Source organism: Typha latifolia, chromosome 4 (assembly GCF_019914945.1).
Source record: "Typha latifolia isolate L0001 chromosome 4, TyphaL0001v2, whole genome shotgun sequence".
Classification (NCBI taxonomy): Eukaryota; Viridiplantae; Streptophyta; class Magnoliopsida; order Poales; family Typhaceae; genus Typha; species Typha latifolia.
Genome location: NC_133089.1, coordinates 13,394,736 through 13,408,253, shown reverse-complemented (window position 1 = coordinate 13,408,253; position 13,518 = coordinate 13,394,736). Strand labels below are relative to the sequence as shown.

The 13,518-nt window shown below is 35.0% G+C and overlaps 1 protein-coding gene across 5 annotated transcripts; it reads right to left on the bottom strand.

Moving 5' to 3' along the window:
* Positions 1–13,061, bottom strand: LOC140786173 (uncharacterized). Of its 5 annotated transcripts, none has more exons than XR_012108570.1 (11): positions 12,609–13,061; positions 10,601–10,644; positions 10,080–10,182; positions 9,108–9,252; positions 6,607–7,175; positions 3,750–4,086; positions 3,003–3,273; positions 2,378–2,470; positions 1,359–1,823; positions 387–812; positions 1–282 (listed from the first exon to the last, which is right to left on the bottom strand). XR_012108570.1 is itself a non-coding variant. In XM_073134413.1 (11 exons), the coding sequence occupies exons 4-11, from the start codon at positions 10,123–10,125 to the stop codon at positions 453–455; spliced, it is 2,310 nt and encodes a 769-aa protein (XP_072990514.1). In that variant the 5' UTR covers positions 10,126–10,182; positions 10,601–10,644; positions 11,110–11,175; positions 12,609–12,749; the 3' UTR covers positions 310–452. The 5 variants fall into 5 exon arrangements, 3 of the variants coding, with proteins under 3 accessions (XP_072990514.1, XP_072990513.1, XP_072990512.1); XR_012108569.1 differs by having other exon boundaries at positions 10,056–10,182; positions 12,609–12,962; XM_073134413.1 differs by lacking the exon at positions 1–282 and adding an exon at positions 11,110–11,175 and having other exon boundaries at positions 310–812; positions 10,056–10,182; positions 12,609–12,749.
* Between the last annotated feature and the right edge of the window lie 457 nt (positions 13,062–13,518).

Genomic DNA, 13,518 nt, shown 5'->3' with positions numbered 1-13,518 from the left:
TTTACTAGGGAAACTACTCCAAATATCATCAAAATTCGAGAATGATACAAATTGTACACCAAAGTTCAACTGTGACCTTTTTACGAGGAGACCGTTTACTATCACACAATCTTGCCTAGATTAGATATGATTAGGAATTACACATCACTAGAGGAAAATTCTCATCTTAGCTAGGAAATTATTTGCAAGAACTAATAGGGCCTATCAAGCATATTGAACTTCAGGATATGTATATTTCAGGACCTGAAACGATGTAACCACCATGTATAGCCATACCTAGACCTAGCAATGATTGAAAGATCCAAGTCAGATTGAAACTACTCTCGTGATTATGAAGGAAGGAGATTGACTTCCTTTAAATAGCATCATGCCATATCAAGGAGTACCTTGCATTACAACTGAAGGAATGTAACATTTCGTGGAGCTATTTCCTTTGTAGCACAAGGGGTGATTTAAAAGTTCGCTGTCCAACCAAGATGATTGAGCTGGTTTCGCTGAAAGGCTCCGATCTGAGCTCCAGGAGTAGCCACCACCCCAAGACCTACATTACCACCTAAACCGGGTGGGACCGGCTGATGGATCAAATGGTGTGGGCTTGGAATTGAGGTCATCTGGGCTGGTTGCCCTGAATGATACATGCCAGGGTATTGTACATGAGGAGCCTGTCCAGCTGCATCGAATGAGGCATGGCCTTGATGGGTTGGTACATATGCTGCATGGGCTCCTGCTTGTGCAGGTAAGTTATAAAATGGAGCAGGCTGCATACTTGGAAGCTCTCTTGGAGTTTGAATCCAAATATCTGAAGCTTCCGCCTGTCAAAATGGTAAGGCATGTTCATAACTCTAGATAAACACCGGTTTGTATCAAGAAAATTTGTACCTATACTTGTAATCAAACAGGCATAAGCCTACTTTTAACCTTTTTACAGATTTTTCTTGTCTCTTTGGCTTAATTGTTTCTAAACTATATAGATTTTAAAATTAGAGATATGTCTTATCTGTTGAAAACTATACTAGACTTGGATAAATAAGAAATGTTTTTAATATCATTGATTAATCTTTTCTTTTTTTGTTTTAGAAAAATTGTATTTAAGTCTCTTGTGGTTTAACATAATCGTACAATTTTTTTTGTACTTTCAACTTAAGCACTTAACCCTCCCGTAGTCTGTACAAAAGTGCAACCATTCATTTTTCCATTATGTTGGATGATACTAACTTTCTACTGTCTGGTGTAACTGTTTCCTGACATAATTGCACAACCTACCTGTTGGTTAACATAGGTAATTTATCATATCGTTGCTATCATTTGTTTGTCCACTTATTATGTTGCCAAAGCAATTATTATGGAAGGCTATGTACCTGTGGATTTGGAATGTAAAAGCTGCTGTCTTTATATTTGAATCCATTTGCATCTTCAAGACCTGTAGTGCTCCTACCTGTGCCCGAACTAATGGGATACCCAGTGGGATTGGAGTAATTACCAAATCCGATGGTGCTGGCAGCAGGGACTGGCTTGTATGAAGATGTTGCATACTTCATGCTCCCTGTGTTTAAGGGTGTGCTTCCACCTGGCATCAGTAAATAATTGCTCCCGTTCGGAGTTTGAGGGTATGCAGCATTGCTTGAATAGTTTTGCATTGCCACAGGTGGAATATATACCGGAGAGAAGATATGGCGGTACTGCATGAAATTTGGGAATTGTGCCATGTGGACCTGTGGGTACATCTGTGCTACTGGTTGTTGCTGTTGCTGGACTGACTGTTGTTGCTGCAATTCCATAGTGTTTGACAAGTGAATTCCATTTGTTGGTAGTGAGCTCATGGCCTGACAGATATTTAAACAAGATGGTTACAGAACTGTGGTTTGATTTTGTAATTTATGATCTGAGAAAATCAATGATCCAACCCAGAAATGTGAATAAGATTGTAAAATTCTAAAAAGGAATTATCTCCATATCGCATGCATAATTCAACGATCTCAGCAAAAGAAAAGATAGGAATTCTAAAGGGAGAATGGATACTACAATAAAAAAAACATTATAAAAAGCACAGCTTGGCTTTCTAGGTTATCCTAGTGTCCTGCAAAGTTGAGAACTAATCTCAAGAGGTAAGAAGCAGATGGTTCAGAGGTCGCATACTAAAATATAGGATATATATGTCTATATATATATTGAAGAAATATAGGTCGTCTAATGAAGGATAAAATTTAAAATCTACACAGAAAAGGACAATACAAATCCATTGAGATCCCAAATAGGTAAAGAATCTTTCTATGTTGATAACAAAATAAATTGATTTCAGTCATACTGTCAGCAGCACCTAGGCTAAACAATGACATGTAAGTATCCAATAAACAAGTAAATCAGAGAGTGAAGTTACCTCAGAAGCTAATGCTAGATCCTGGTCTCTCACATTATCTTCAACCCCTGTATGGAGAAATGACATGCCGTACCTTGTATGTGGGCTATATGCCTGCCTCAATGTATCAAGTTAGTTTGAACTATAAATTTATGGCATTGTTCTCTAAATAAAATTTATTGTTTTAAAAAACTCATGTCTTAACGCCTAGGCTCCCGCCTTAGATGGAATATAATTAGGCTATGCTTAGGTCCCGCCTAAGTGACCTGTCTTAGCATCTCATGTTATTCTTAACAAGAATACATTAGTATATTATTTAGATTTTAGGTATTGATTTTAACTTCTTCTCTAATTATTATTTCTTTTATTTGTTTATTTGTTAACCGTCTTGAATTTTGAGTGCCCGCCTAGGCACTACATGATCCCTTGTCCGCCCGTCTAAACCTATAGTCCTTTAAAACCTTGAAATAGATTACAGAATAAGTAGGAATTCCTGAGGGTGGAATTTAGAAGATTCTGTCAGACTCAAGTAACTTATACCTGCACTAGAAATTTAGCCAACATAGATTTCTTATTTTGCTACAACTACAATTTCGAGATAATCGGACCTGTTATGCATATTGCATATAAGGAATAGCTGACTCACTTTGAAGCTTTCTAGGCTTGGGCTGTCTTGAAGAAGTTGTGTGTCAGGCAATCTATAAGAAGATGCCTGGTTTGATACCATAACAATCTGTTGGTAGTTGCTTACTTCTTCAGGATGCAAACTCTCCTTATTTTCAGATAATGGCTGCACCGATTCAGCATTTGATGCAGGAGAATCTGACCGAGTAGTTCTCACTTGAGAATCCATTGGATCTGTCTGGTCTGAAGCAGAGACCTTTTCACTGCAACCCACAGATGCTGATGCAGATGTGCTGCAAAACAAAGTTATCCTTAAGTAACTCTTTTAAGATAAATCAGCTTTCTCCAAGGGTGTATCAGCATAAGAATAAAAAAGAATAGCTTTTAATCCTATACACAATTATTAACTTGCAAATTACTCTAGAAGTTTAAGCTATTATAAAATGGTAGTTTTAATCTTTTATATTTCAACACTCCTCATCACTTCTAGGCTTGAGAAATTTTAAGAGACCGAAGAAATGGCTTTGAATCAAATGAGTAGAGATTTTCTATTTTAAATGACAAGTAGACATAGCAGGATTTGAACTTAGAACTGCCTACTCGAATACCCTCCAAGTCTCCCATGAGAATGGGGCAAGTTTAAGAAAGAGTTATGAAACTAAATGACAACTCATTAAAGTAAATCATCAAATCAAGAATTGAAGAGACATATTGCATTGTCTGAAGTAAGATTCGAAAAGTTATAAAAGAAAAAAGAAAAAAAAGAAACCTCAGAGAACAATGATCATTTGGCTCTTTCAGACTTCCAACTGCTTGCATATTAGAAGAGACAGCCTTCACGGAAACAAGACCAGATTCAAAAGTACCAAAGATCAGATGAGCTCGCTCAGACTCTGGCACTAGGAGATGCTTAGGTATGATGACATGCTCCTGGTCACGAATATGAACTTGTGAAAGCTTCTCAAAAACATCTGTCACTTCCACTTGATTTGAGCCTACAGAAATGTCACTAACTGGAGGACTTCGAGCCATTTCAGAGACACCACGGTTGCCATTGCTGGAGTTTTGGCTTGGTTTTGGTTTCCATTCCATGGTGGGCTGTCCAGCTACATAACCATACAAGTTATTGCCTTTAAAAAAAGCACCAATTATAACATTGAAACAACAAGATGTACAAAGAAGCATAACTAGGATGTCCTAACCACCAAAACTTCTACACTTCCAGTTATACCGTAGCATTAGCTATCTATGTATTCATTGATTTCGTTCCTTCATAAACTATAGATAGGGAGCATAAGTGCTGCATGTAATAGTAAATTTTAATGATTGGGAAAGATGCCACCAACAAAACCAATAACATAAGGCAATACAGCAACAATAGCACAATAACAACAAACCAAACCATAGTCCCAAAGAATGGAGGTTGTATAAATGGATCATTTTCATCTGTTTAACTCTATTTAGTGCAACTGTCAAATCAAGTATGATGTGTTTTTCTTACAACGTTTTCACAAGTCACTTTCAGTCTTCCCCTCCCTTTTAAGGAACTATGGATACATATAATCACTGCTCCATAACAGTGCACCATGTGGTCTTCATGGAACATGTCTTAACAATCTCACTTGATTCTCACATAACTTCTTCTCTAGGAATGTTATCCCTACTTCCTAGCTAATATCAAATGCAATCATTTCTTTCGAACCTTCCTAGTAACCCCAGTCATCCTTCTCAAATTTCTCATATCAATGACACTCAACTTCTGCATATATTATTTCCTAATACCCTAACAATCTATTCCATGAAAAATGTTTGATCTTTTAAAGGTTCTACAAAATTTTGCTATTAACAAAAAATTGCATACATAACCGATTTAACCATTATTCTCTAATCTAACCATCATGCCCTCCTCAATTTTCCCTTTTTGTTGAACTATAAATTCAAAAACCAGATTCCAAAGTAACAAACAAACTACTATCAAATGTTTCTTCTCTATCGTGGTTAATTCATTTTTTATTCAATTTGTTACAATAAAAAACATAGAAATCACTATTTTCTAAAAATTTAAGCTTTCAAAGTAATTAGTGAGTCAACATAATATCAATATAAAGGTTCAGAGTTTGAATCCTGACAGACCGCTGCTTGTTTAAATAAAATCTCCACCTATTTAAATTAAGCTCACCTATTTAGATCTCTCAAAATATCTCGAAGTCAAAAGTGATGGAGTATCAGTATATAAAACCCATTCTTTAACAGCTTAAGTTTTTAGAACGATTAGTGAGTTAAACATAATTTTAAGTTCAACTAAAATTACATTCCACATAATCAATCATAGTCCACCTTACTATACAGCATTTAGATTCTAAGATTCTTTCACAAACTTCTAGTTCAATAATCAACCTTACCTTAGATCGATCAAATAAAACAATGTCAATATCAAATAGCATATGCCATGGGAATTCACATTGAATGTAACCATAGTTTTTCATCTATAACATTGAAGAGACTTACAATTGAACTTTGGCACAACCTTATTTATGTAAGGCACGTAGTTATCTCTCTATTGATTTCTCTATTATTGGCCATAACTCCATGATTTATTTTCAAAATTAATATAATTAAAAAATGCTCTTTCAAAATCCACCATATCCAACCTTACTAAGTTTCAACTGCTCAAAAGCATTCGTAACCTCAAGTGATCTAAATTATCAACAGAACTTACAATACATATCCATGTCTTGTCTATTTGGCACAACAGTCTCAACCTAGGAGACAAGCATATTAAGGCAATATTTAAGGAAAACATTTTCAACTTTCACTTAAAGTTATCTCATGCATGATGCAGGTCAAGCCACAATCAATTAAAAAGCAAAAGAAACAACGAACATCTCGAAGTATCAGCAATTGATTTGGCAAAAGAACAAAAGCTTAATGAATGAGCCAACTTAGTTAACACTTACCAAGTAAATGACAACATCTTTTGAAGTACGAAACACCAAGAAAACTTTTTTTTTTTGAAAAAAAACCTCCAACTCAACTATTCAAGGAAAGCATCTGACACTAATCAAGTATAAATTTATCCTAAAAGGACCCCTACTCATATCTATCAGAACCTAACCAAACCATTATTCATTTGCTTTCATAAGAAGATTCAGTAAGGATTCAAATCATTACTCAACCCACTAGAATTTATGAAAGTAATGTTTGTTTTCTGATGCTACAGTGCAGCATGTGCAGCAACCCTGTGACAAAATTCAGCAAGTTAACATTAATTGCAAACACAATAACCAGTATTCAGTATGAAAAAATAGCTATTCCTCCAACAGCATGCAGTATGAATTGCCATTTGGATGGAAATTTCTTGTATTATTGAAACCCAAGGTTAAGCAAAGCAGATATCTGGCAAAAAAGTGAAGTGTGTTTGACAGATGTATAGGTTAATAAACATAATGTGACAGATACGTAGAGTTCCCCAGAGAGACAGACGTTAATATGATATTTCAATATTTCTAATAGTAAGTATTTATGTTTTAGCATAAACAATATGTATTATATAGACTTACAGACCACGCAAATTCATATCCCAAAATATCTTCAGATATGATACAAAACAGCATGGAAATATTTACCTTTCTGATGACCGAGATATTGCTGGTGTAGTTTAACATTATATTGACTGGACGAATATAATCTGTTATTTGATGGCAGAGACTGAGAATAGCGGCTGTTTTTTGATGGGGCAGGGTGTTCTGCTGAGGGTGCATTTTCCTTTGCAATTACTGAAATTGAGAAACTGTTTGATGTGGATGTACCTGCTGAAGAACGGTCAGAAGACTGTTTCCGCACACCAACTACTCCAACTTCGCGGCGTATAGCTCCTATAGTACCAGCTGATCTATCAGGAGACGGAACATGGACCGGATCTGACGAAGAAGCGCACAGTCCAACCATAGAGTTGCTTGACAAAGATGTAGTAGAAAGCACTTTAGTCTGAACTCCTTTTTGTTCCAATTTATTCGGACTAGATACTCTCCAGCGTGTCCCTTCTGGTAGTAGTGGCCTATGCTCACCACAGGACTTGATATCCTTGGCTTGGTTTAAAGATGAATCACTTGTGGCATTTAAAACTTGAGTTGCCATTTGTGTCTCAACATTTTTGGCAACTGAGTGTTTTTGATCAACTACCTTTCCAATAGAACTGCAGAAAAGTATTAAATAAACATAGATAAATAAAAATGTTCTATAAATAGTGTATAAGTTACATGGAAATCTCAAGAGCAAAAACGATATGCTGCTCATGCTGAAATTTGCAAATAAATTCTCTAAACTTTAGGAAGAAAACACACATGTGACCACTTAAGATGCTACTGTAAAAGAAAAAGAAACATCTACCTCTGAAAGATCATTGCAAGCAAGAATACGTGTAAATATAAACTAGGAAATACAACAAAAATGCAAAACATTCAACCATACCATAGAGATCATGTAACAGCAAAATACAGGTTGCATGATGAGAAGTAAGCTGGAACTGAATCTTAGAGAAATTAATGATTTTAGGCAAAGGCCTTAATTGATTAAAGAATAAAAAATCAAAGGCATTCTCCAGAGTTTTAAAAATAAGGAATATTAAATTTTAAAATAGAGATATGGTAGTAATAGTACAGTCCTAAGTTTCGCAATTCCATAAGTCATGAATTTTCATGCTCAAAAACAATCATCAAAGAGAAGTCCTGCAGAAGGGCCCAGAAATAACTGGAAGTAATTAAACAAGTAGGAATTTGTCTTAAGTTTCAAAATATTGTCCTAAATTTCGAAAATCCATAATTCATGAATTTTCATGCTAAAAAAATCATCAAAGAGAAGTCATACAGAAAGGGCCATAAACAACAGGAAACTAATTAAACAAGTAGGATTTTGTCCTATACATGACAGCAGTAGGAGCTCAAGTATCCTAGTGGAGCAGAACTTCACATAAGAGAATGACATGAGGCAGTGAACATGCTGATGTAGTTAACTAATTGTAAGAAGAGGAAAGAGAAACACAAAACTCAATCAAGGAACACTCCTACACAAGAATCTTGGCAAAATTGAGAAGTTACTGGGCCTTAATCTTAATAAGGTTGCCTGCAATTTGCTCAACCACTATATATGTAGGCAAGCAAGACAAACTGTGTATCGCACATACAGTCCATGCTATTATGTTTTGCTATCTTTCAGGGTTAACATTTTTTTGTTGTCATGGAGAGTCCAAGAATTACAATTATCCAAGCTACAGTCAACACTCAAAAGAAATTAGAAAGTCGCCTGAGAATCCTATAATACAACATATTATCTTAGAATTACCTGGCTTAATAGTTTATTTTTAGAAATAGGTATTGCGTTAAATAGTAAATAGTACGCATAAGATACTTCCCTTTTCTTGCGATGGCATAGGCATATAGCCAACTTAGTTCCTACAAGAGATGTCAAATATGAAAAGCCCATATTCCAAATTTCCTCATTTTTGTATCAAAATCTTTAATCTTATCACAGTGACGCATTTATATAGTAAATTAGACCAAATATTGATTAAAGAGCCTGAAACCCACTCATCGTCGTGTACAGCGAGAGGAGGGCATATTTTACTCATCAGTATAGCAGAAAGATAAACTTCTAGAATGTTGTGTATATAGAAATCAGAACTCCATGTGACAGAACAAAAATCAAACAAATCTAACAATCTAAAATATGCAGAAGATTTCAGGAGAGCTACCACATTTTCTAATTGACATAAATGATCCTATAAGGCACATGATGTTATCTTCTTTTTTGCAATTTCCTTAGCAGGATGAGGGTTGCAGTAGGCAAAGATATAATCAAAGAAGACAAAATCCACTATACAGAAGGGATCCAAATATACAATATCCAATGTGAGCATAAATCAAGCTAACAGTGTATCTTTACCTATAAAATTAACAAAAAATAACACAAAAGTTTATGGCATTCCAAAGCGCTGGGACTAACCAAAATAAAAATACAAGCAAATAAAGAATCCAAGATATATCAAGTGAACAATATATGTACATACATATGTATCACTCGCGCACACACCCACACATATACACGTACGTGTGTGTATGCATATATTTACCTCTTATCAGGACTATCAGAAATAATTTGCTCTTTGATACAAGCATGATTTTGAAGTGTAACTGATTCTGGTTCAGATTCAATATCCTTATCAGCCTTTTGGTTCATCCTGTTGTCCTTCACAATGCGAAATTCTTGGACAATTCCTGCACTATTCCTCTATTATACATTGCATGAATATCTAGAACTAAATTACAGAATTAAAATTGACAGTTATTCAAGGTAAACTATTACAAATGGTTGATGTCTGAAAAGGTCAACTTTAATTACAAAATAAAAACCAACAAGAACCATAGATACAACCTATAATTACATTTTGAAAACCATGATCACTAAAATCCATCAATCCAATTAGTAAATTGACATCAAGAATAAGCAATAATGCTTTAAACAGAAATAATGGACAATAAAAAGAGCAAAGTAAAGCACGATAAAAAAAATTCAACTTTCTCCTATACCATCTTCTACTTCTCCTTACAGTGTTGAAGAGGGGGTTTGAGCATGAAAGTTTATCTGATTAAATCAACCAATTATAATAATTAAGCTATGAGCGACAACCCATAACTTGGCAAGCCAAGAGCATCCAGTTCAGAAGTTCAACATGATTGTGTTCATGAATAAAACCCAGAAAAATAAAACCATGCCTATATGAAGTTATAAAAAATATACCAAGCATGAGAGTGACTTAAGGAGATTTATTAATCATGGATATTGGATACCACCATCATATAGATGAAAAAAGAAAATCTACCTTGTAATTCATAGATTCCAGATAAGGTTCTAGCCTTCTAAGGATGTAATATCTAGCAGGATATACATGGTCATGAGCAGAGAACAGATGCACATCCTGCAAGTGCATATATTTACAGGTTCCCTATACATTACTTGAGATACAAGTTCATCCATAGAATGAAGAGAATTCTAAAAGATAATCAGGAGCACATATAACCAGGTACTGCAGTTCGAGAAAAACCTCCTCTTCTGACATTTTGATCTGATGGAATTTGAGGTTTTGCCATATGGATCCTGTTTTCTCTACGAATCCTCACATCAGTGAAACCGTTGAAACCAGCATTCTGAAACCAATGAGAAATAATGTCAAATATCAAAAGTACCTAATAGAATGATCATAATTCACTTGAAATGACAGGATGACATGCAAATATGCAATAAATGGTGACACAAGAAATCTTCCAGATCTGTAAATCTGAAATAAGATAGAGGTTGCTACAAACAGAATTTGATAATAGGAAAGGAACTATTTTCCGATTATCAAAAAGTTCCTTGATAGATATTCACATCAGCCAAGTTCAATAAAGCAAGAACAAAGTAACAATTAACAAGAAGATAAAGACTAACTCTCAATTGATGCATTCCTAATGATCAGGGTTATCAAAAGAAAAAACAGTAAATCACTTCAGAAAAAGCAACACCCTCTTATCAGAGGATCTCTCTGTTCTAATTCTAAGAGCAAAACTAGGATGAATGTCATACCTCCTTCTTCTTGTCCCTTCTCCTTCTAACCTCGTGAAATGGATCTGCAGGAAATACATAATTTTATTAACTATAATATCGCCATAAAAATTAGGATAGCTTTCCCAACAAGATAGTTAATATACTTTAAAAGGGGAAAAAAGGCTTGCTGAAAAATATGTTTATCTAAAACATAGAGATAAGCAATCAAGATCTTAACGCTTGCGCAATTACAGAAAAGAAACTTGCAAACAGATCTTAGGCATTTGGAAGGGATACATGTAACAGCATCTATTGTCAGCCACAAATCTAATGGCATGACGACTGAATTCACCAAAACCCCTTCAGATAATAAATATTTGTATTTTTTATTCTATCCAAAAATGAGGAAGAAAAATTAGAAAAAGATAAGATAGAAGCAATAACATAAATATAAGAAAACAGTTTCTCCAAGCTTAGATAAATAGCTTCATGAAATTTTTTGATCCATGCTAACGATGCATCAAAAAGTGAGATAAAGCAGCCAAGACCTTCTAATTATGGTGATCAATGATGTGACATATGTTCACAATTTTAACGAGATAACTTCCACAGACCTGCAAAAAAGAAAAGGGCTTCCTCATAATTTAATGTTGTTTCTCGGTATAGCTGCACTGAACAATATCTTTCGAAAAACAAATAAGCATTATAGAATTTCTAAACTTCCTATAAGAATGACCTCAAGCAACCAGTCAATGAAGTACTATGAGGAATGCATCAACTAGTTCATCCACTAAGCCTTTAGATCCACCAGAAAACCATCATCATCCAAGTCATTTGATATTAAATAAATGATACCGTATCAGCAATACCTATCTGAAAGTTGCACTATTTGATGACGCATAAAGCTGACAGAGAACCAGTTAACTTTTTTTTGGCAAACCAGTTAACTTCTTTCAATTGGAAAATCTTATAGAAATTGCATGCTCCTTCTTCTCCTTGTTGATGTCCTTAATACAAAATAAAATTATATGTATATATGTTGAAATCCATCGAATGTAATTAAGGGCATCCGTTTGTGTTTTGCGACTTTGACTTTCCCCCTTTTAGTTTTTTAGAACATATCTAGCTCAATTACTAAATTTATAAAAGGGTTTTGCATGTATACTCCTCAAAAGTTTATTATTTGCATGTGTACCCTTTTAAATTTCATATTCCCATTACACTTTAAAACTGATAGTTTTTACGTGGATGCCCGAGGCTACTTTTGACACCTATAAGTTAAAAAGTTTAGTAACTTAGCAGACAAAAATGTATACATATCCTTAACTAAAAGAAATGTATGTAAATAAGAATAAAGGTTTTTTTTTGTCTTTTAACGGTTAACTTGATGACTTTTGATGGTTTATTATGTTTGAGGAGTAATCATGCAAAAAAACAAGGATTTTAAGGGGTATCTATGCAGAAAATCAAATATTTAGAGAGGTATGCATGCAAATAAGAGATTTTAGAATGATACACATGCAAGAGAACCCTTTCTAAAATATGATTGTCTCATTTATGGACAAGACCAGCTGCTTTAATGTAGATACTGTTCCATACATATTAACATGCACATAAGAACAAAGTTCACTTATTTAATTTTCTAGCTGCAAAGGTTCATCTCCATTCTCCATGTGTACACTTCACTACAGATAGCATTACATGCCAATGGTCCTTTATCTCTTGAAAATGAATTGTTTCTAGATGATAGATTCATAAGTGAATAAAATGGTGTTCGTTTATAAAGGTAAATTGTCTGTCAAATGATTTCAATTTAAGGGTTCATATGAACTTTGATTCCCAGAACAAACCCAAGCCAACAAGTTCATCGCTTCGTACACTTGTATACCGCAAGCAATAAACTCAATCTTTATGACAAGACTCTATGACACCACAAACACTTACACTGTGCAAAAATATTCCATGCCTAGTGCAGCCAAAGCCACCAAGAATAAAAAGCAAGAAATATCCAACGCAATCTTACACCAAACAAAGCAAGTAGGTATACCTTGGTTGAGCAATCTCTGAGCGGTCTCGTTGGGGTCCATATTGGACTCCCTGAGCACAGCGTAGATGTCAGCCTCGGAGTGGTCACCGACGATCTCTCTGATCGATTGTATCGTCTTCCGGACGCGAAACGAGATCGCCTGCGCACCGCCCCCGCCGCCGTTGGTCCGAGAACCCAAGACCATTTCCGCCTTGATCGAACCGATAATTGCTGCGGGCAAAAACCCTAGCTCGAAAGCAAAGTGATCGAAGAAAGCGGATGAGATAGGGATTAGGGTTTTGGAGTCGTCTGGCGTTTGTGGTGATATAAAACCCTAGAGAGAGGCAGAGAGAGACGAGAGAGGTTTGGTATCCCGAGTTAAAACGATCCTGGGTGATGATGAATACTAAATGACGGAAAGGTCCTCGGGAAGTAAGGTAAGTGGGGATTGGATATTTGGAGAACTTCATCGGGCCAATGCCCAATGGTTGCACAAGGTTTACTAGAGGAGATACAAAATGGTCGGTGGTTTTTGTCTCGAGATACGGGTTGAGTCGGATCTAACCAGTTGTGACCGTTAATTTGTGGAGGATAACTATAACTATAAATTTTTAGTGTAGATCTTCTTATTTACTTTTAGTAACATATTAGTTTTTTATTATTAAAAAATTCTAAAATATTTCTTCCGTTGGTTATTTATTAGATTTTTCATGAAAAAAATGAGTATCACTTGATTAATTATAAGCCTTCTAGAGATTATTTTATTATTATTTTAGAGAAAAAAAAACAGTAAAGAATGATAACAATTATGTGAGCAAGAAGAAATTCAATGCAATTGTCTTATATGTTCTTTTTTCTATTCCTAAGGATATTGATACAGAGTTTGTTAGTCACATTTTTAATTATCCTACGAGCTCGATCTCATATTAGG

Coding starts and splice junctions, on each gene's coding strand:
- LOC140786173 (XM_073134411.1), bottom strand. CDS start 12,792: ATGGTCTTGGGTTCTCGGACCAACGGCGGCGGGGGCGGTGCGCAGGCG. Junction 4,087..6,606: donor ATATCTCGGTCATCAGAAAG/GTAAATATTTCC, acceptor ATGGTTATGTAG/CTGGACAGCCCACCATGGAA. Junction 2,471..3,002: donor CAAGCCTAGAAAGCTTCAAA/GTGAGTCAGCTA, acceptor ACATTGAGGCAG/GCATATAGCCCACATACAAG.